The following is a 23,593-nucleotide window of genomic DNA, read 5'->3' as shown; positions in this document are numbered from 1 at the left end:
ATCCAGAATCGTTGTTGGGGGGGGGGGGGGGGGCTATGTAAATAAAAAGTCATATAATAAATTTTCATTCAACTTGTGATTCATAAGATTGTGAAATAAAAAATTCATTAAATTGAAACTGTCCATCTAAGGGCGGATTCAGGAAATTGTACCGTAATACTTTCACTAGTCTGATCATCTCTATTTTTTAAAATAATAATAATATTTTTCTTTTTTTCGTAAAAAATTATTGTTCCATTCTCAATTCTAAGATACCAAAAAAATATATATATAATTCAATAATCAAATAATTAAAATATTCAACTCAACATTAAAACAAGTGTTTTTTAATATAAATTAAGGTTAACTTGTAAAAAATATTCTTACATAATTTTTATTTCTAAATTACAGATTAAAATCCTCAAACAACTTAAAAACATAACTCACAAACTAAAAAATATAACTCACAAACATATTATAATTTAAAATAGCACGCAGACCTATGTCCAATTTCAATTGATCAAAAAAGAAACAAAAGGAATTTCATAACCTATTAAACACAATTCCCTTAAAATCACCAAAGACTTCACAAATATTGAAATATATATAAAATTAATTAATAATTTAGAAAAACACAAGAAAATTAGAGAAGATGTTTTAATAATAATAATAATAGAGGGATCACAAATATTAAAATATATACATAAAATTAATTGATAATTTAGGGACAAACAAGAAAAATCGAGAGTCATTATTCAACAATCAATCATTCATACAAAAAATTAAAAAAATAAATGTGTGAAAAAAACATGATCCTTATCTCTTAAGTCACATAAAGAGAGGATGAGGAGGAAGATGACACGGTTGAAGCGAAGATGACATGATTGGACTAAAGAGGAGCAGAGACATGCCAATGACAACAATTAAAAAATTAAGGAAGAGGAAGATGAAAGAATCGCTGCGAACAATATTCGGAGAGAGGGGACACGAAGAGAGATAATTTTAGTTCAATTTTTATATAATATATAATATATTAATTGGCAGCTTCAATTCCAATCATTCCTTTATCAATATCCAATCCCAATTTCCAGGCGCAATGAAGCGCTCTGCAGAGGGGGACATGATTTAATTGGTTGAGAAATTAGAGAGGGGGACATGATTTAATTGGTTGACAAGTCAAAGCCAATTGAAAAACCAAAATTGAAGAGACGTGAGAGCTACACAAGCGCATTTGAAACTTCAAACTAGAAAGAGAGTATTGAACTTATTATTTGAATGTATTTGAAATTAATAATAAAATTTGAATGAATTTAATCTTTATTTTTTAATTAGGATTTAATGTAGAGAGTTGCACATCATAAATTTTAGAATAGACTATAATTTTTTTTGAATTGGACTATTATTAAAAAATAAATTTACACTAAAAAATTAATTTAGTAGTAGATTGGCTTTAGTTCAGGCTCAGTCAGTTTTCTAGGAATAAGGAAGGGCTCAACTAGAAATTTTGGCCATTCCAAGGAAGTGTTAGCTAGCTTCCCTAGCTTTATTTTGTCAACTTGAACTATTATACAAGAATTTTTGCTGAACATTTCAAGAATTTTTGCAAGATTTTGCCAGAGCTCTTCTACATTACCTGGATATGGAACCAGTGAAGTTTGCTGTAGTATTTGGAGCATCTCCAGCATAGATCATGGGATATTTTTTCTGCATCTTGAATGTGTTTAAGGAAATTCCCTGCATGAGAAGCATACAGATTCAATACCCACAGTAAGTCTATTAGCCCCTTTACCTTTAAACTTGGGATATGGGTGACCAATTAGGCCCCAAGGGCAGAGAGAGAGAGAGTGATCATGTCACATGGGGACGGAACTTTTGAGACCTTTTTCCCGACGCATCTTAACTCTCATGTCACTTGGATTCCCACGAGTGATCCTAGAGTTTTCATATGTACTACTAAAACAAAGAGAGGACATGACGAGGAAGTAAGACTTGCCTGGTAGACTTGATTGTCACCCAGCTGAAGCTTGGTCAAGAACTTCCTGTCAATGGTGCTAGCAGCAACTGAAAGAAACCAAGGAGCTACATTCGAAATGGTGGCAAGGTCCGGTCCGGCGTTACCCCCTGAGGTAGATGTCAATATCCCATTCTTCATTGCATGAAAAGCTCCAATTGCTATTGGATCCTCAAAATAACCTTTTGGATAGCCCACCCCAAGTGAGACGGAGATTATGTCAACACCATCGGCAATGGCGTCGTCGAACGCCGCCAGAATGTCGGCGGCTTGGCAGCCGTCTGACCAACATACTTTGTACGCTGCAATCCGGGCCGCTGGCACGCCTCCTCTCGCAGTTCCCATGCCAAACCCCATCAGGCTCGCCATGCCAACTGCGCCTCCGGCTGCTGTGGATGCGCAGTGTGTTCCGTGGCCGTGTGTGTCCCTCGGAGACTTTACGTCATCCTTGTCATACTCCCCGTCGCTCCGGTAGAACTGTGCTCCGATAACTTTACTACATTAGTATTAGAAGAATGGAATGTTAAGATAACTACTTGACTTTATAAGAAAAGATAAAATTAAAAAAAAAAAATTTACAAAATAGTACTTATTGCAGGTGAAGTTGGAAGAGACTTGGCAGGTGCCCTTCCATTTGCTTGGTGGCGGGCCAAATCCTTTGTCGACGAAGCTCTCGGACTCTGGCCAAATGCCAGTGTCGAGAACTCCAATGATAATGTCGCTCTCAATGGCTGTTCTTTTGACTTGTTGGGAAAAACCCATAAAGTCCCATGATCTTGTTGTGTGAAGTTGATACTTTTCGTTGGGGAATACTGAAATTACCTCATCCATCTCTGAAAATTTAACATTTTTTCATCAGAAAAAAAAAAAAGAAAAAGAAAAAAAAACATAGATTCCCTCCTAAATAATCATCTTGGTAGTTCTCTGGAAATAGATTTAATGTACCAGCAATTCTCGTCTTCTCATCCTCAGTTAACATGGCAGCAAACCCATTGAAGCTCTTCTTGTAGCTATAGAGAAGGGATGCTGATACATCGTTGCTGAATATGTAATCAAAGTTTTCACATCAATATTTAAACTTGGGAGTAAAAAATAATAATATAAAATATAAAATTAAAATTCTTTCTATAACTTGGAAAGAGTCAGGTGATATGACAATTAACAAAATGATGATAGTAGTTTGAGTTGTTATTATTAGTGAATGATTAATTTTACAAGATAGGGCAACTCAAGCACCAGGTAACAAAGCATGAACCTGCCAAGAACCTCTTGCAGCAAGCTTGTATGGAGAGAAGATGTAGAAAATCCATCCTCTGGGGTAGACATGGCCACGGTTCATGAATCGCCGGTTCCGGTTCATGAATCGTCGGTTTCGGTTCAAGAAATCTTTGAACCTGAACCGAACCGCCCAAGGGTGGTTTGGGACGGTTCAGTTCCGGTTCCGGTTCGTGCCGGTTCGGTCAACGGTTTGGACCGGTTCGGTCAACGGTTTGAGCCGGTTCGGTCAACGGTTCCGGTTCCGGTTCAAACCGAATTTTTTTAATTTTTTTTAAATATTGTTGTATTCAATTTTGGTCCTTGTTCCGTTGTTCGGTTCGGTTTGGTTTCGATTTTTAATTGTTAAATGTAATTGTAAATATAAATATTCTCAACCATATTTTTAATAAAAAAACACTACTAAAAATTGAAGAAATATAAGTAATAATTTCATTAAAAATAATTAAAACAACTAAACAAGTATGTAATACAAGTAATTAATTTTTACAAATGTGAAAAATAAAAAATAAAAAATAGAATTAGACTTAATTTCATTAAAAAATAATTACAACAAAAATGTAATACAAGTAATTAATTTTTACAAATGTGAAAAAAAATAAAATATGGACTTGGATCCTACGCATCTTCATTGGAGTCGGAAGTCGCCGTTGTTGAACCATCATTAACCCATTCGTCAGATGATGATGAATGGATAAGTTCTTCTTGACGTCGCATGTTAGCTCTTTCCCAATCATCGAGGCAAACTTGAGCTTCCAATGATTCTGGAGCCAATCTTGATCTTCTTTCGTCCAAAATGTTGCCTCCACTACTGAATGTTTGTTCAACGGCTACAGTTGAAGCTGGAACTGCAAGAAGTTGACTTGCAATAATTGCAAGAGTTGGAAATGTCTCCTTGTGCCTTTTCCACCACTCCAAAATTTCAAAATTTAAACCTGTATCATCACCAAACTCAAAAACTGTGGTTAGATAAGTTTTGAGCTCCGAATGTGAGCTCGATCTAGGTTTTTTCCTCCTTTGATCTAAAAATTTATAACCCCATTTCATTGGTTGGGAGGAAGAGGAATGCGGAGCCATGGATGGAAATGATTCTTCACTACTAGGAGCAATAACATATGTTTCATATAATTGATTGCATAAAGTTCTAACCTTAGAAATTATAATATTCACATCAATTTCTTCATTATTTTCTAATCCTAACAACGAATAATAGTTAGACAAGCACTCAATTAAACCATCAAATTTACACCTAGGATCAAATACCATAGTAACAAGAAAAATTTCAGGAATAAATTGATAATAACGTAACCATTTTTCTCTCATTTCTAAAACAGCATGACAAATTTCTTCAACATTAATTCCTTCCATTAATACACCGGCCACATTCATTGCTTCTATTAAAAATTGATGTGAAGTTGGTTTATAAACACTACTAAGTGTATGAGTAGCATCATTAAAAATTCGTAAAATATTCAAAATTGAACTACAAACATTCCACATAGTTGGAAAAATAGGATATTGTGGAATATAATTTGCTGCAAAAGAACACAATAAATCTTTATATTCAAAAGATTGATTAAGTAATTTAAAAGTTGAGTTCCAACGAGTAGGGACATCTTTTGAAAAACGTTTTGGGGTTTGACCATTGGAGGTGCAAAAATGTGCCCATGCTTTTGCAGTTCGAGGGTGTACCCAAATATAAGAAATAACATTTCTAATTGGATCTAAATAAGAATTAAGTGACTTAATACCATCTTAAACACATAAATTTAAAACATGACATGCACATCTAACATGAAAAAATCTTCCACCAAAATTTGGTTGGCAAATTCTTTTCAATTCATTAATAGAAGCAGTATTAGCCGATGCATTATCAAAAGAAATTGAAAAAATTCTATTAACTAATCTATATTCTTGTAAAATTTGTTGAATTAATCTACAAATATTTTCAGCATTATGACTTTCATCAAAACATCGATACGCAAGAATTCTTTTTTGTAAAACATAATTTTCATCAACCCAATGACAAGTAATACCCATATATGAATGAGTTTGCCAATGATCACTCCAAATATCACTACAAATAGAAACATTAATATTATTGTTTTGAAAATATGTTATCAATTCAATTTTTGAGTTTTTAAACAATTTTAACAAATTCCTTTTCAAAGTATTTCTAGGAATTGATTTAAAACTAGGATTAACAAAGTTTTGACAAAATCGAGTAAAACCTAATTTTTCACCAAAACTAAAAGATAAATGATCAATTGCTACCATTTCAGCTAAACCAGACCTACAATTAGCTTCATTATAATGAAATAATTGAGGAGAGTTTGAAGAGGTAGCAAACCCGGATATTTGTGTTTGATCGCGGCTCAATCCAACCTTGAGCGGGTGCTTTGTTTGCAAATGTCGGGCGAAAGTACCATATCCACCTCCTTGCTTGAATTTGTATACCTGATTACAATAATTACAAGATACATCAAATTTACCATCTCCTTTTGGTGTTTTCTTGAAATGAATATTAAAAATATCAGAAGTAGAAATTTTTCCACCTCCCTTTTGTTGAGTTTCACTCTCTTGTGTTTGAAAATTTTGAGCTTCAAACTCAACATTTTCAACATTTTCAAAATTTCTACCTTCACTTGCCATTTTTTTGAAAAAAGTATGATAATAAAAAAATATAATAATGATAAAATAATATAGTAACAAGTAATAAATAATTAACAATATAATTGAATAAATTGATAAATAACAAAATGAGAAGATTGAAGAAATTGAAATTAAAATATTAAATGAGAGACAAAATTGAGAGAATAATAGCTTGAAACTTGAGAGAGAGAGAGAGAGAGAGAGAGAGAGAAAGTGTGAAAAATGAGTGGGGGAGGGAGGGGTATATATAGATAGGAATTATAAAATTTAAAAAAAAAAAAAAAAAAAGTTGGCTGGGGGTGGCAGCCAACGGTCCAATTTTGGACCGTTGGGGGGGGGGGGGAGGGGGGGGGCCAACGGTCCAAAATTGGACCGTTGGGGGAGGGGGGGGCACGGCCGCACGGGGGAGGGAGGGGGGGGGCACGGCCGGTTCCGCGGAACCGGAACCGGCGGTTCCGGCTCCGCGGAACTGGCGGTTCCGGTTTTCCGGAACCTTGAATCGGAACCGGACCGAATTTCGCCGGTTCGGTCCGGTTCCGGTTTCGGTTCCGGTTCGGCCGGTTCCGGGTCCGGTTCCGGTCGGTCCGGTTCCGGTTCGAACCGCCGGTCTGGTTCAATTTTGGCCATATCTACTCTGGGGTGTCCCCCATATAACGATGTAAGCCTGCATGATGAATCAAACAATTGAAGAATGCAGATAGCATATATATATATACAAAAACTTATTTTCCATGTATGTATATGTCAAAGATAAAATGGAGAAAGATAGAGAGTTTGCCTGTCGAGGAGCATGAGAATCTGCAGCTTCTGGTTTGAGCAGTAGGAGGGAGAGGTGAAGTAGGAGAACCCACAAACCAGCGGTCATTTTTCTTGGCATATAGATATCTTTGTACCCACTTAATTATATATCTTCTCTGTTGTATATCAGATCAGATTGCTCATATTGAAGCAACCAACAAATGAAGCTTATATAGAAGGCTCGCAGACATGAAGGGCTCTCTCTTAACCATTATTTGATGAATCAAATACGTAGAGATTGTTGGGAAGAAGAAGACTAAGCACATCTGTCAATGGGTTAATTAATAATAAGTTTGTGTGGAATATTCAAGTAATACGAAACTGCAGCATGCGATGAACCATCTTAATCAGATTAATTAATAATAAGTTTATTGTCAATGGATGATCAAAGAATAATATGTTAATTTGTATTATTTATTTAGGTAATATTTATTAATTATGTCGAAAAAAGTGATATATGAAAATTATTCCAGACAAAAATACTTTTCATTGTATTTGTTAAATTTATCTAGCGACTATTAGAAAAATAAATTATCTTGAACGTTACAAATAAGAAAAAATTATGCATATGCCTTTTAATGTATTTTAAAAAATTTAACAAATAATTTGATAAAAATATTAAAATACTTTTTAATTTTATCTTGACAATTTCATATCTTGATCTAAAAAATATTACAACTTTATATTAATATAATTTTATTTTATTCATTTTAATAAATTCTTACTTAGTAGACCAAATTGATTATCTTATAAGCCAAAATATTTAATATCTATAATCATGCAAGCATATACATATATATATATATATAATATAAACCACAAATGTTGATGGAGGAGCAAGCGATGGGAAGCTCCTTACAAAATAAACGAAGAGAAACTCTCTGAGACTTAAAAAGGAGTCAATCAACTATGTGGCGTCTATAAACGTTTCTTTCCAAGTCTTAACTCTGTTGATTGGTTCCCTCAGTTTAATTGCAACCCAAAGATATTAATTAACTAAACAGAAAAGTTGCGCCAGGGTGAGCGATTTCACGATTTCACCTTTTGGAACAACTAAACAGAAAAGTCTTTGCTCCTTTTTCTCTCTCCATCAGACCGTGTCCTGTACGGGGGACTGCTTTTCCAATTTTCAATTTTCCAGTGATGGATTCTATTCAATTATTAGAAACGACCATATGCGTTCCCATTGTCCATATATTATATATCTGGACGAATATTTATAAGGGGCAATTTTATTGTATTATTGTTGGAAGGTTATTATTAACTTGGAGTTATGTGTGTCAGTAAAGGTTAATATGTGATCGCCACGTGTCAAGTCTTAGGAACTCCACGTGTCTTTATAGTCTCTATTATGATTTTGAATTAGAAAGAGATAGAGAGGGAGATTCAATTAACCAAGAATATCTCCAACATCCCCAAGAATTATCTCCATTTTGGAAGATTATCTTTTCTTTCCATGGAAAGGGGATCAGCCTCTATTTTTGAAAGATATCTTATCTCTTAAGGTAAAGGTCAAGGGACATCTATAAATAGATGATAGCCTCTACAAGTATGGGGATCTGACTCCTAAAGAACTCTTTTATTATCTTCCATTACTATTATACTCCTCGAAAATCCGTGAACTGACTTGAGTGTTGCAGGTACTTGGTTCGAGATAGAAGAAGGTAATCGGCTCTGTATCATCAATTGGCGCCCACCGTGGGGCCCTCGTCTTTTCCTTCTGTTTTCCAAGTACAATTTCAAGCCGTAGGAAATCTATTCAACTCAATTACATGTATGTGCTGATTGCATCATAGGTACGCTTGTTTCTCTTTTAATATTTTTTATGTCTCCTACAGTTTTATTTTTCAATTATTGTTTTATGTAAAAATAATTAAAAGAGAAGGCCGAAAGATTCATATATATATATGTATATATATATGTATATATATATATGTTCAATCACATAAAAGAAGCGTAATTCTACCATTATTGTGGATCACACGCACATACATACATGATATACATTTACATTCATAAACCCTGAAGTTCAAGCACGCGGCCTTGGCCACCGCAGCCTCAGCCAGCGGCTTCAAAGATAAGGAACGTGGCCTCGACCACCACAACCTCGGCCAGCAACCCCCGAAGATGAGGAATGCGGCCTCGACTAGTATAGCCTCGGCCCTAGGCCAAAAATAACAATAAAAATATATATATGTACTAATTTAAGAGCTAGCCCCTTTTCTACTATAGAAAAATTCTCGAACGTCTCTATCACTTCGAGCGACCTAATCACCCTTTGCATGGGAAGACTAAAAAGGCACTAGGAGACTTAAAAAGCGAATTCAGCATCCGAGACTGCTAACCCAAATTTTTAGTAGAACTTTTATACAGAGGCTCAAAAAAACAGTGACAACTACTCTTTCAGCTGCCCAACCTCCTTACTCGATCAGCTCAAGGAGTGGGGGGCAAGTGATGAAGGAATATTTATAAGGAGCAATTTTACTATACTACCCTTAGGAGATTATCATTAACTTGGAGCCATGTGTGTCAGTAAAGGCCAATATGCAATCGCCAAATGTCAAGTCTTAGGAGCTCTACGTGTCTTTATAATCTCTATTATGATTTTGAACTGAAAAGAGATAGAGAGGAAGATCCAGTCAACCAAGAATATCTCTAACATCCCAAGAATTATCTCCATTTGGGAAGGTTATCTTTTCTCCCCACGGAAATGGGATTAACCTCTATTTTTGAAAGATATCTTATCTCTTAAGGGAAAGGCCAAGGGACATCTATAAATAGATGATAGCCTCTACAGGTATGGGGATTTGACTCCTAATGAACTCTTTTATTATCTTTCATTACTATTATACTTCTCAAAAATTCGTGAACTGACTTGAGCGTCGGAGGGATCACGGGGAGCAAGTCCCCACCCCTTTTTGCAGGTACTTGGTCCGAGACAGAAGAAAGTGATCGGTTCCGCATCATCATATCTAAAAGTGTGTTTGATTGGAAAAAGATGGAAAAAAATATCTTTTAATTTTATGAAAAATAATTCTCACCTCTCACTTTAGTTGTAATTTTCTATAAAAAATGAGCAAAAATATGTTTTAATATTTTGTACCATACAAATTTTTCATGAAAAATATTAAGCAATCAAACATGCAACCCAAAAATTTTTTCATTAATGTGACATTTTTCATGAAAAATAATTCTAATCAAACACACTCTAAGTTTAACTTTGTCATCATGTCACATTAGTATTTAATGTTTTCTTGCTAATGTATAATAATTAAGGAGGATTCAAAATTCAAACAAAATTAAAGTTAAAATACTATTGCTATACTACTAAATAATTAAGAATTCAGTCTACCGTTGAACTAAATAATTAAGAATTTTTTTTTCTTGTAATTTTCCACAATAATTACCATTAAACAATGACAAAATAGAAATGAAATGTCAAAAAATGAGGTGAGGTGACAAGTGAAAAGATAATGGTACAATTAGCCAAATTCATTTTATTCAATCCTGAACAAATTCAAAAACCCCCATTTACAAATGTTATAAGATGGTTACAGACATTATCGTTAAAATAAATTAAAAATTAGTTTAAAACTAAAAATTCTATTAAAGATCAACACTTTTTCATAACTAATCCAAATTTTAAAGGGCAGCAATTATATGGTTTTTTGCTTTTGCTCTACAAAATTCTTATGCATTAATAAATTATGTTGATGTTAACTTCATCTAGTTTAAGGTAACATGACATTAGGTCATCTATTTTACTATTGGGAAAATAGCGGAGAAAATTCAATTTTTTTCGTGTTTTTATAATTTAATCCAAATGTTTTAATTTTGACAATTGTATCCCAGTTGGTTTGATTTGGTGCAATTTTATTCAACACCTGAAATTAATTTGAGAGACATGTGTCATTGCTGACGTCACCACTTGAATTAAAAAACATTTAAGTAGGCTTCACATGTACACATGTAAAAAAAAATTATAAAATAAAACATTTAATTGGGGTTAAATGGGTTGGGTTTAGGAACCAGAGACCTAATAAAAGTAGATGAATCGAAGCCCTAATTGAACCAAAGGAAGAGACGGTGTGAAGAGGAACATGGAAAGGGAATACGAGAAGAGGAAAACATGAAGAGGAATCAAAGAACGAAGACAAAGAGAAAGGAATCAAAGGACGAAGATGAAAGGGATGAAGAGAATGACGTGGAGGAAGAAATCGAAGGAAGGAGATTGGGTTTTGAGGTCACGATTTGCAAAGCTCCAAGAGAGAGGACAACGTCATTGACAAAGTAGCAGCTCGATAACGAAAAGGAGTCGTAAAGGAAGCATTGTTCCATTTCACAGCAAGAAAAAAGGGTAAGCTATCATTCTACTTTGATACGACATGAAGTTCTTTACTTCCTTTATAGTCATTACTTTGAATAAAGGATATAGTAATTTTTCTTGAATTTTTTAGTCGAAGCAGTAGACAATATACTTTGATATTATTGATCATTCTTCTTTGATTCAAAGCATCATCCAATCTTTATTGAAACAATAAATATTGTTCTGAAAGAAATCTAGTTATGCTTTCCTATTACTTTTGTATGTTTTCACTAATATGTATTAGAGTTTTAAAGTTAGGGGAGCAGTAATTAGGGTCTTGAAATTGGGGGATTGTTTAATTATGGTTTCATTAAGGTTAAATTACATTAAATTTAATTAGGATCTAATTAGGTTTTTTTTTTTATTTGTTAATAGTTGCGTTATGGAAGTATGGGTTAATGGTAAATTCACTGAAGGTCCACTGCATACATATGTTGGTGATACTTATGTATTAGGTGGGTGGAAGAATTGTATTGAAATGTCTTATAAGGATATTGTGGCTAAGTGTAAAGAGGAAGGTTATAGTGAATTATCTAAGTTAGTGTATATACTACAAACCTAGGTGAGACTGGGATTATCAAACTTTAGTTTTTACTGATGATGAAGTGTTTAGGATGTGGAAAGAGGGAGCAAAGTTTGGTTTTCTAAAGATTTACGTTCAATGTAAAGAAGGCTAGTCAAGTGGAAAAGGATGTGGACCATAGACTATATACGACACATGTGGATATACATGAGGTCAGTGTGAATAAGGGAAGAAATGAGTTACGTGATGATGGGGTAGGGGAGGTAGATGTGAACCATGGAGCATATGATGTTCATGTTGATGAGGTAGATGCAGATTCTAAGGTAGGTCTTAATTATGAAGCACCAATTGAGGTAGTAATATAGGATGCACCTAATGCTCAAGACATATGTGATAAAGACAATGAAGAGGATGAGGATTTCAATCTTGATACAATCGATGTGGATGAGTTTGAAAGTGATGAGAGCTTTGTTGAGGATATGAGACAAATGATGAGGAATATGTAATTACAAGAAAAATAAGTGTGCTTTTAAATCTACCATTGTTGACAATGGTCAAGGGCTAGCCTGAGATGTTCCTGCAAGGATAAATAATAGTGGTGCACATAACAGTTTAGATTCTAAATTCGAGAATGATGATAGACATGTCAGTGAATATATAAAGTTTGATAACGATGGTTTTAACACTCCATACAGTAGTGATGAAAATGATTAGTTGCGCACAAAGAAAAAGAAGAAAATATGTTTGGTTTACAACTCACAATGTGACCACACTACTCTTACATTCTAAACTAGTATATATGCCTTTAGATAATGCCCAACAATTTAAGTAATGTGCCCAAAGATATGGAATTGGTAATGGGTTTAATATTGGATGGAAGAGGGTATGTTAAACAGGTATGGAAGCAAGGTGTTTGAGTTGTTGTCCATGTTGATCCCTTTGGAAATGGCCACCCAAGAAGGGGATGAATTGAATGATTAAACTTTTTATCAATTTAATAGAAAATTCTTGAAGAATGATTTTATATAAAATATACTTTCTTAAATATGTATAAGTGATGTTTGAGATTTTGATTATATATGCCACAAGATATAGCAAGAACGAATAAAAATAAGGCAATGAAAAGTTATAGTGGTTTAGTATTTTCACACACACCTAATACACTCTCCTAAAATCTAATCACCATTGGGGTTCCACTAAATCCAACAACACTAAGGTTTTCACATTAGTTCACCTTGAAAACTAATACATATCTAGATTTTCAAAGGTTCTAGGAAACCAATACAATCCACAAGAAGTTTAAATATATACAACACTTGTCCACACTTAGACACAAATAAAACAACAAATACGATCAACAATACAAGGCAAAGAAATCCAAATAGAATAAATAACCTCAGTTTGATAGAGAAGTTTGGAATAGACTTGGGAGCCATTTCTCAACTTGCCTTGTGGCTCTTTGATGGACACGTCCGAACATAGAATTCATTGTTGGAATGCTAGGTAGATATTTAAACAACCCTGTGATGGATCATTGGCGAGCAACTAAATAGGTTATGAGGTACTTATAGAGAATAAAAGATTACATGCTCACATATAGGAGATCAAAGTTGGAGATCATAGGGTATTCTGACTCCAATTATGCAGAATGCCAAGACAGTAGGAGATCTATTTCAAGCTACATTTATCTGCTAGCTAGATTAGCTATTTCTTAGAGGAGTGCCAAGCAAACGCTCATAGCATTTTCCACCATCGCAGCAGAATTTGTGGCACATTATGAGGCATCCAACCATGGAATATGACTGTAGAATTTTATCACTAGGTTGCACATTTTGGATGGTATAGAAAGATCGCTTAAGTTATATTGTGACAATAACTCAACAGTTTTGCATTCCAATAACAATAGGAGCTCATCTAAGTCTAAGAATATTGACATAAAGTTTATCTAGACTTTCATATAATCCATTTTCTCTTTACTAATATTCTTTAATTAATATTTATAGCCTTCTGAAATTTTTTTGGAATTTTTTAAATTAAATTCCTATTTTTCCTTATTTCCATAATAGCAAAACTATTTAAATAAATAATTAATTTAGCATTTTTCAGAATATTTTTCACAAAATAAGACATAAACAAAATTCCAGATTTAATAGAAATTTTTACAAAATTTTATCTATTTCTTTTTCTTTTTCTTTATTTTATTTTATTTTTTTTTCTTTTCTTTTTTCTCTTTTTTTTTTTCTTTTTGGCCGGCCCGTGCAGACCACGTGCCTTCACCCCACTTGCTGGTGCGTGTGACCACGCGCCCGACCCCTCCTCAGGTTGTCTTCTCCGGCGGCCAAAACACCGTCGGTGACCCTACCGGGCACCAAAGCTTCAAAGGAAGCTTCCCTTCCCCTCAATATTGACCTCCCGAACCTTATAGCCTAAGATTTGCAAAAAACATAGCAAAAATATCTCGATTTTGCTTTTAAAGCCTCAGCTGCGGTGACTCGCGATTTTCCGTTGAGTGCTCGATTCTCCCTCCTCGCTGCTCCGTTGGCCACCAAACGCTCCAGAAAGCTCGGCCACGTTGCAAGGATCAAAACCCCACTCTCAAATCCTCCAAACACTGTCCCAAATTCCCGATCTAAGCAATAAAATTTTTGGATGAATGAGGCTCCTCGAATGCGGCTATTTATAGCCGAAGCTCCGCCGTGAAACATCTAATCAAGGGCGCCACGCGTCCTAGAGGCCATTCCCATCGTCCTTGGGGCATTAATGCCCTCCCTCTCCCCGGTTTGCTTGTTGCAAGCGTGGCCAGAGCATGGCCGCGCGCCAGCTCCAAATTTTTAGCGATTTTTTGCTTCTTTTTTTTTAATACATATACATATATATACATACATAAATGATATACATACTTACATACGAGTCTATATATAAATATACATACAGTAATACAAAATCCCAATTTCAACACAAAATTATGATATTTTTACTATATACCTTATCTCATTTAATTATAACATAAATAAATTTAACTACTAAATTTATACATACCCACTAAAATTTTAATAATTCTCTAGGGCTTAAAATTATGATTTTTATTTACGGTGTCCTAGGGTATTACACTGCTAACCCAGATTCAAATATGTTTTTGCCCAAATTTGTTTCCCAAATCCAGTATTCTGGTTTATTTTCTATTGGGATTTTGTTTATCGATCATTTGACATTATTTGGGGTTGTTTGATCTTTGTATTAGCTACCTTGAAGTATGATATTCCATTATTGAATCAGAATATCTTAATTATCACTATTGCAGGTTAAGATGCATGTAATTTTGTACATATGAATTTAGATGAAGGTGGAGTTATCAAGAGAGATTTATATTGATAAATGCAAAGTTATTAAGATCAATAAAAATATGTTGAGGCTGATCTCTGGCTATACTTTAACAGTGGCTAAAGATATCTATTGCAGTAAACTTTGTGTGGATTTGGATGGTATTTCCTGTGGTGCAGTTTTTGTTGATATTTATCAGGAGACTAATTCTCTATGATTTTGTTAGAAGAAAGAATTTTAGATAATTTCATATTTGAATTTCGTGTCAAGGTGGAGCTTGTTACAATTGTGACCCAGAATTCAAATTTGATTGAGATTGGAACTCCTAATTTGACAGTGATTATAACTTTAAATTTAATTGTGATTATAATGTTGTCAAATTCGATTTTAAGTAAAATTTATCTCATCTGAAGGAATATCTTCATGAATTATCTTTTGATCAATATATGATTTTTTGTGTACAGATAAATGATTTTAAGTCTATAAAAAAGTGCCCAATGTTTTAAAATTAGTAGCAATTATATCACTTTTGTATTACCAATATTTGGTTAGTAATATTTTGTTTTTTATGCCTGTAATTTTTTTTATTTAAATTTTTTAATTTAAATTCATTCTTGTACGATTAATTGGTTTGATTATACTTTGTTGTCGATTTAATTTTCTAACATAATAAAAATATTATATTACTTTTCAATCTTATCTTTACAATATTATATCTTACTCTAAAATTATTACAACCTTATATTAATATAATTTTCTTTTACTCATCTTAACAAATAATTACTTAATAGACCAAATTGATTATCTTATAAACTAAAATATATAATATGAATCACAAATGATGCAACACCCATCGTCAGTTTTCATGTGATGGATTCTATTCAATTCTTAGAAAAGACCACATGCATTCTCATGGCCCGTCCCATCAGACCGTGTCCTGTACGGTCGACTGCTGTTCCAATTGACAATTTCCACGTGATGAATTGTATTCAATTCTTAGAAACGACAATATGGAAGGGTTGGGTGTGTGGGTCCACACACCCTGTTTGTCTAATAATTGATAATTGTTTGCAGGGCCGGGGTGTGTGGACCCACACACCCTGTTTCTCTAATAATTGATAATGGATAATTGTTTGCCGGGCGACCTTAAGCTTTTAGAGGCCCTAGCAAAATTTTTTATTGTGCCGTCTATGATTATATTTAAAAAATAAAATTAACAAGAATATAAAAATTTTATTATATAAAATTTATAATATTTTACTTTAAATTTATTTTTTTAAATATTTTTAAATAAAAAATTAATAATTAAATTATTATAATGAATTTGTTCCAACATATATTTTTCAATAAACACCATCGCTAATTTATTTGTATAGATTCACTAATAATAGAGGGATCACAAATATTAAAATATATACACAAAATTAATTGATAATTTTTAAGGACTAATAAAAAAATTAAAAAATATAACTGATAAGTTACACAACGGGATAATGAGTACAAAAATGAAATCATTGAAGAAAAAGTGTAGTTGTGAAATCGGTTAGATTTAGGACTTACGCCTGCTCAGACTGATGGCAAATGTCAGTCATAATAGATAGATAAAAAAATTGAGAAGGAGAGGAATTGAGAAAGACGGTGGAGTCGCGACCATTGCCAGACGCATATAAATAGTTGTGATACAATCATACAATGGGGAGATTGAAATTAAATAAAAATACATAGAATAATTGTAAGGGGATAAGTGTCACATGGGAATGAGATTGATTATTAATAAAGGAATGTGAGAGATTAAGATAAATTAAAAATTGTAGTGATACTCATGGAATTAATTATTGATAAAAAGAAGACGGGAGATTGAGATTAATTAAAATTTTATAATGGCTTGAAATTAGCATAGGTCTCCTAACATCTCTTCAATTTTTAAATTTATTGTTTTTAATTAATTTTATTTTTTAATTAATTTAAATTTTAAAATTTGAAATAGGTATGCCCCCTAAGTCGCTTGAAATGGGCATGGGCCCTGGGCAGCTCCCTAGACAGCCTATGCCCAGAGTCGACCCTGATTGTTTAATGCTAACAACATAACAAAATTGTGTATTTGCGGTCCATATTATATATCTAAGCCTTTCTTCATATGTTTTTCTTAGTTTAACTTAGTCGGTCACATTAGTATTTAATATTTTCTTTCTAATATATAATTGAGGATTCAAAATTCAAACAAAATTAAAGTTAAATACTACTATTATACTATTAAGGTAGTGTTTGTTAACTAAAATATAGATCGAAATAAATGAGATATGAAAAATATTTCAAATAAAAGTACTTTCCATTATATTTCTTAAATTTATCTGACGACCCTTAGAAAAGATATCACGTAATTCTTTATTTTGAACTTTTCAGATAAATTTATCTTGCTCTCTTCAGATAAATTCATCTTAAACCTTATAGATAAAAAAAAACAACGCAAATATCCTCTAATATATTCCAAAAAATTTAATAAAGAATTTGATAAAAATTTTAAAATACATCTTAATTTTATATTAACCATTCTATATTTTAATTAAAAAAATATTTTAATATTACCTTGATATAACCTTACCTTCTACCTAAATAATTAAGAATTCAGTCTTAATTTGAACCAATGATAAAAGTTTTTTTTTTTCTTGCAATTTTTTCAATAATTACCATTAAACAATGACAAAATTGAAATAAAATGTCAAAAAATAAGGTGACAAGCGAAAAGATGACGGTACAATTAGTCAAATGCCTTTTACTCAATCTTTGAACAAATTCAAAAAACCCATTTATAGCCCCCAGGGGCATAGCTGAGTGGCAAAGGGGTAGGCTGAAAGTTTGTCTGGAAGCTCCCAGTATGGTTTCGATTCTTGGAGGAAACAAAATGCTTCTTTTTTTGGGAGAATCTTGGAAGTGACATTAGTGATGTCAAGACATACCACCCTGTTCACTCGGGCACATCCCTCGATTTACCTCCTTAGTATAGCTCTAGAGGCCGAGTGGTTAAAGACTCCAGTAATGAGGTGTAGTCCAAAAAACAAAAAAAAAACTCATTTACAAATGTTTATCAAATGATTAGTGACAATAGGAAAATTGTTGATAAAGGTAAGAGGACAATATTCTGCTATTAAAATAAAAAAAATTAAGACAGACATTATAGTTAAAATAAATTAAAAAATTAGTCTAAAACTACAAAAACCATTAAAGTTCAACATTTTTTCATAACTAATCCAATTTTTAAAGGGCCACAATTATATAGTTTTTTGCTTTTGCTCTACAAAATTCTCGAATAATGATGTATGCATTAATAAATCATGTTGATATTAACTTCATATAGTTTAAGGTATCATAATCTCCAAGATATAAGTCGAGCGATCGGATAAGCAATATATATGTAAATATCAATCTGATGAGTTGCAAGTTCGATTCTCGCGCAAATACCAAAGACCCAACTTGCGATTTATCTTCTCTAAAATAATCGAAAACACAAATATCGAAGGCCGCACAAAGACAGTCATCCCAAAATAACATAACGTTAGGTCATCTATTTTACTATTCCATCCTACAATTAAACAACCAAAGTTAGGTGCCAATAAAATCCAAGCACAAGAAATAATATGGCAAAATATTAGGCTAGATATCCTACTTAACCGATCCTTAAGCGAGAATTCGAACCAAAAGCAAAAACTTGGAATTATAAATTGCCAGGTGAGAGAACATTCTATCATCTTGCCAAAACAACTTCAATCTATAAAACAATTGACTAAAACAGAGACATCCATTCCAATTGAATGATCAACAGAGATGCCGCATCTCAAAATTAATAGAGAAGTGCCCTCTCCCTTCTTATCTCCACCAATCTCAAAATGTTTGCACCTCTGCAGAAACAAATCAGAAGGAAATCAAAAGCAATCGGCACAAAGGAAGCTGATTTTCATGAGTAACTCCAAGTTAAAGAAGTTAACCTTGATTGGGTGCTGTGACACATGTTTGCACCCTTGGCACTGCAGCCTTAGCACAATCTTCTTGGTGGTCTTAGCTTGTCTCAGCCAAATCAAGTTAATTATCAATCAGCCATATTGATTTTAAAAACAAATTCTATATCCATGGCCAAAGAATTAGTAGACCCAAATAGCATCCCCAGAAATGTGTGAAATAATACAAAGCATCCAAAATGAGCTCTCACCTTTTTGTGGAAAACTGGATTTGTCTGCCCACCATATCCGGACTGTTTTCGATCATAACGGCGTTTTCCTTGGGCAGCCAAACTATCCTTCCCCTTCCGACACTACTTGGATTTGCAGTAGGTCTTCTTGGTCTTTGGAACGTTGACCTACAATAGACAAATTATATAACAATCAAGAAAAGAATTTCAAAAAGGTCAATGACATGAAAACAGAATATCATGTTCTGATGGAAACCCATGTTTTCTGAGGAGAACTTACATAAGTGGTTCAAATAGAACAGATAATATTGCTAAAATATAGTGGGAATGAATATGACCTTTGGAATTTCCAGGATAAAAATCTAATAGTTCAATCAGCATGAATTTAAGGCCACACTTTTTGAGAGCTTCCCAATTTTCATCTGCAAACAGTCCCAACAATGCAAACCATCTTGCCATTATTTGTCCTTTCCCGTGGACAACCATGAGCTTCCATTTGATTTTTTTTCCTCTTCTTCATAGGCCCCACCACTTTCTCAAATGCTCTAATTGAATTTGATAACGAGTAAAATTGACAAATAGTGAAAAGGCTACTACTTCAAATGCTCTAATTGAATTTGAATTTGATGAAGATGGAGAGAGATGATGTGAAAGAAGAAGATATTAGAGATGATACTTCTAATGATGAAAATATAGAAATGTCTAATCTTGATTTTTTTTTCCTCTTCTTCATAGGCCCCACCACTTTCTCAAATGCTCTAATTGAATTTGATAATGAGTAAAATTGACAAATAGTGAAAAGGCTACTACTTCAAATGCTCTAATTGAAGATGGAGAGAGATGATGTGAAAGAAGAAGATATTAGAGATTATGCTTCTAATGATGAAAATATAGAAATGTCTAATCTTGATTTTTTTCCCTCTTCTTCATAGGCCCCACCACTTTCTCAAATGCTCTAATTGAATTTGATAATGAGTAAAATTGACAAATAGTGAAAAGGCTACTACTTCAAATGCTCTAATTGAATTTGAATTTGATGAAGATGGAGAAAGATGATGTGAAAGAAGAAGATATTAGAGATGATACTTCTAATGATGAAAATATAGAAATGTCTAATCTTGTTTTTTTTTCCTCTTCTTCATAGGCCCCACCACTTTCTCAAATGCTCTAATTGAATTTGAACTTGATGAAGATGGAGAGAGATGATATGGAAGAAGAAGATATTAGAGATGATGCTTCTAATGATGAAAATATAGAAATGTCTGATCTTGATGATGAAGATGATTTTTAAGTTATTGCATATTTAGTTAATCTTAATTAAGATTTAAGATATATAAATTATTTAAAATTTAATTTAAGTTGACTTAAAGAATTTTAAATTGCATATTTTGACATTTTTTATTGTTATTTTCATTAATATATGTTGACTTTTTAATTTTTGTTGATAACATTTTTGTGAATATGTTACAGTGTTGAAAATAAAGGATTCAACATGTGGAGCCACAAATGTATTTTTAGATGTGAAATGCTATCTTAAAGTTTAGCCGATTAAAAGTAATCTATAAAGTTTAATTTTTGGGCAATTAGATATTAAGTTGTTATGTAATTAATGTGCAGAGAAGAATTTGTATTTCTAAATTGATGAGGGGACATTTTAGAAATATTGAAAGTAGTTAACTGCCTAATTCAGTTACAAATAATGGGTCATGGTTCTTAATTGAATGTCGGTTTTCCTTTCTCTCTACATCCCCATAAACAAAGAAAAACTGTCAGGAACTACGTATCTATTGGAAGATCATAACCTGTTTTGATTAATTGAAACAATGGATACATGTATACTTCCCTTATCCTCATTCTTCATCTTCACTTTGAACCAAGATAGGAATCCAAAACTATGTTTGAGTCATTATATTTGGATACAGTTGTGGTCTGTGCATATTGTTTTAAATTTTAGTAATTTCTACAAGTGATATCAGAGCCTTCCCATACTTTATTCATAGAGAATTTATAAATTTTGAAAATTTTGGGGATTAATTTTAGGTTTTAGAAATTCTAAAATTTTAGGTTATTTGATCTTCTAATACATGTTTTCTCATAATTACGGTATACATAAGGTTTTGGGATGAATTTTACACAGATATGGCATTGGGTTGTGTTATTCACCACTATTTTTGTTTGAAGAAGAAGAATTATTTATATATACACATTTATATTAGATTTGCGTAGGCAGTTTTCTGCCTTTGTTTATGCAATTGTTTGTGCAATTGCGTCAGTGTCCTTCCTTCTGGTGTGACTGCAGGCAACACTTGGGCTGCATCAGTGTTCTTTCGTTGCCACTGTTGTTGTCTCTCTTCTCTCGTGAATGTCTCTGTGTTTCTAATTGTTAGTTCCAAATTATGGAAAATATATCCCAAGAGGGGTGAATTAGGATTAAGGTAACTTCTTCGATAGTTTAAAGACCTATTGTTTGTAGAACACTATGTTTCAAAATATCAAGGAGTTTGTTCTGAAATCAACCTTTCTATTAAGTATGTTTTGAAATATAAATGAGTATGTTTCGAAATCAACCTTTGTGTTAAGTATGTTTCAAAATATAAATGAGTATGTTTCGAGATCAACTTTTATGTTAAGTATATTTCGAAACCTATTATGATATGTTTCGAAACCTTCTTCTCTATTTTGCTTATTTTGAAACTTTAGCTTTTGAAAACATTTTTTTAAAAAGAATGAACAATGAGAATAGGCAAGTAAAATAGTAAACCAAGTGCACACGAGATTTATAGTGGTTCGACATCTCGCCTGATCCACTACCTTCAAGCTTAACCACTTGAAGGATTTTCAAACACAATCACTTTCACTAGTGATCAACCACAACAAGGGTTTTACCACGATTCACCCTAAAACCTTGTACACGATGAGTCTTTATGGCTCAACTCAAACCTTACACCACAATGAGTTTTAAGGCTAAACTCAAACCTTACAATCAATAACAAGATAAATAAAACTTATCTTTTATAGCCCAACAAATTTAATGTAATGAGATACCTTCCCAAATGGCTATCTAAATTTCTCGGTTTGAGGTGAGGAGATCTTAGAAGGATGAGACGTCGGTTTCAATTTGCTTCTCCTTTTCACACCACAATGCACATCAACGATTGATTGAATGGATCTTCTTTGAGAGCTTGACAAAAAGATTTCGTTCACAAGTGCTTGAGTATGTATCTTGTGTCTCTTGTATGTGTGTTCTCGTGTATGTGCTTGTAAGTTGAACTTCTTGTCTTCAAAGAATTGATATATATTCCAAGAAATAGAATTTTGGCTAATTATAACCGTTAGAGACAAGATATTAAAGTAGGTTTTGAAACACACCTTATTGGTTTCAAAACAACACACTTTTACACTAAGGTTTCGAAACATACATCACATGTTTCGAAACATCCAGGCTTTATAGCTAGATATGCACTTAGAGACATAATGAATAGGAGACAATGCTTTATGCTTAACATGATTTTATTTTATTCTCCACTTTCAAAATTTTGAAATTGAAACCACAGAGTATGAAAATTAAATCAAAAGTAAGCTTTTAAACAGCTTTTGGATGAAAAAAAATTAAAAAGCAAAAGCATGTCGGTTTTTTAAATATACAATTGACAAAGTTAGATGTTTTGAAACATGATATGAAGGTTTCGAAACATACTTCAAAAACATATTTCAAAACATATGCAACACAGATTTTGAGTGCTCTGTTGATAAAATTGATAGAGGTTTCAAAACATACTATATATGTTTCAAAACATATGCTTAAATTTTAAACAGGTTTTGAAATATAGCATGAAATCTTAACAAACATTGAAACCTTATCAAAAGGCATTTCGAAACATACGTAGAAATATGGCAGAATGATGTTTTGAAACATGGAAACTAAGTTTCGAAACATGATGCATGAACTTTGGATTTTTCAAACATTTTGAACATTTGCGCCAAACACTATTAATGCATGTTTCAAAATATGAAAAGCGTATTTCGAAATATGAGAATCTCAAAAAAGATTTTTCATTCTAGGATAGGTTTTTTATCAAACACATTTTCTCATATATCAAAAAATATGATACAACACTAATATATTATATATATATATAAATATGGAGCATGCTATTGGTATCACTTGGCTACACCTTGGGCTACTATAATACCCTTAGTTATCGTGATTAATAAATCAAAATTTTGTGTTTTAAGACCCTAAAGAAATTATTAGAATTTTAAGGTAAGTATAAATTATTTTATTTAGTGTAAAATTATATAGTGTTTATGTATATCATAATCTTGTATTAAAATAGGATTTTGGTGTTGCTGTATATATAATCTCGTATGTATGTATGTATGTATGTATGTATGTATGTATGTATGTATGTATATCGCTATGTAAATTTGTATATATGTATGATATAAAGGTATATATATTTATATATGTATATATCCGTATAT

At 32.7% G+C, this 23,593-nt stretch overlaps 1 protein-coding gene and 1 long non-coding RNA gene across 6 annotated transcripts in view; both read right to left on the bottom strand.

Moving 5' to 3' along the window:
* Positions 1–23,593, bottom strand: part of LOC127811391 (cucumisin-like) — a 127,011-nt gene that overhangs the window by 1,954 nt on the left and 101,464 nt on the right. The window contains exon 6 of one of the 5 annotated variants that reach the window (XM_052351261.1): positions 1,613–1,713. The exons of the other annotated variants lie outside the window; for them this stretch is intronic. Coding sequence (XP_052207221.1) covers positions 1,613–1,713 — 101 coding nt within the window. The remainder of the gene's footprint in view (positions 1–1,612; positions 1,714–23,593) is intronic. 5 annotated transcript variants of the gene reach the window in all.
* Positions 18,497–19,508, bottom strand: LOC127811447 (uncharacterized). Its single transcript, XR_008025688.1, has 3 exons — positions 19,130–19,508; positions 18,909–18,977; positions 18,497–18,821 (listed from the first exon to the last, which is right to left on the bottom strand). It is a non-coding gene; the product is annotated as an uncharacterized LOC127811447 (long non-coding RNA).

This window comes from Diospyros lotus, chromosome 1, assembly GCF_014633365.1.
Source record: "Diospyros lotus cultivar Yz01 chromosome 1, ASM1463336v1, whole genome shotgun sequence".
In the NCBI taxonomy this organism is placed as follows: domain Eukaryota; kingdom Viridiplantae; phylum Streptophyta; class Magnoliopsida; order Ericales; family Ebenaceae; genus Diospyros; species Diospyros lotus.
The sequence above is the reverse complement of the archived record's forward strand: the minus strand, read 5'-3'. Positions and strand labels throughout refer to the sequence as shown.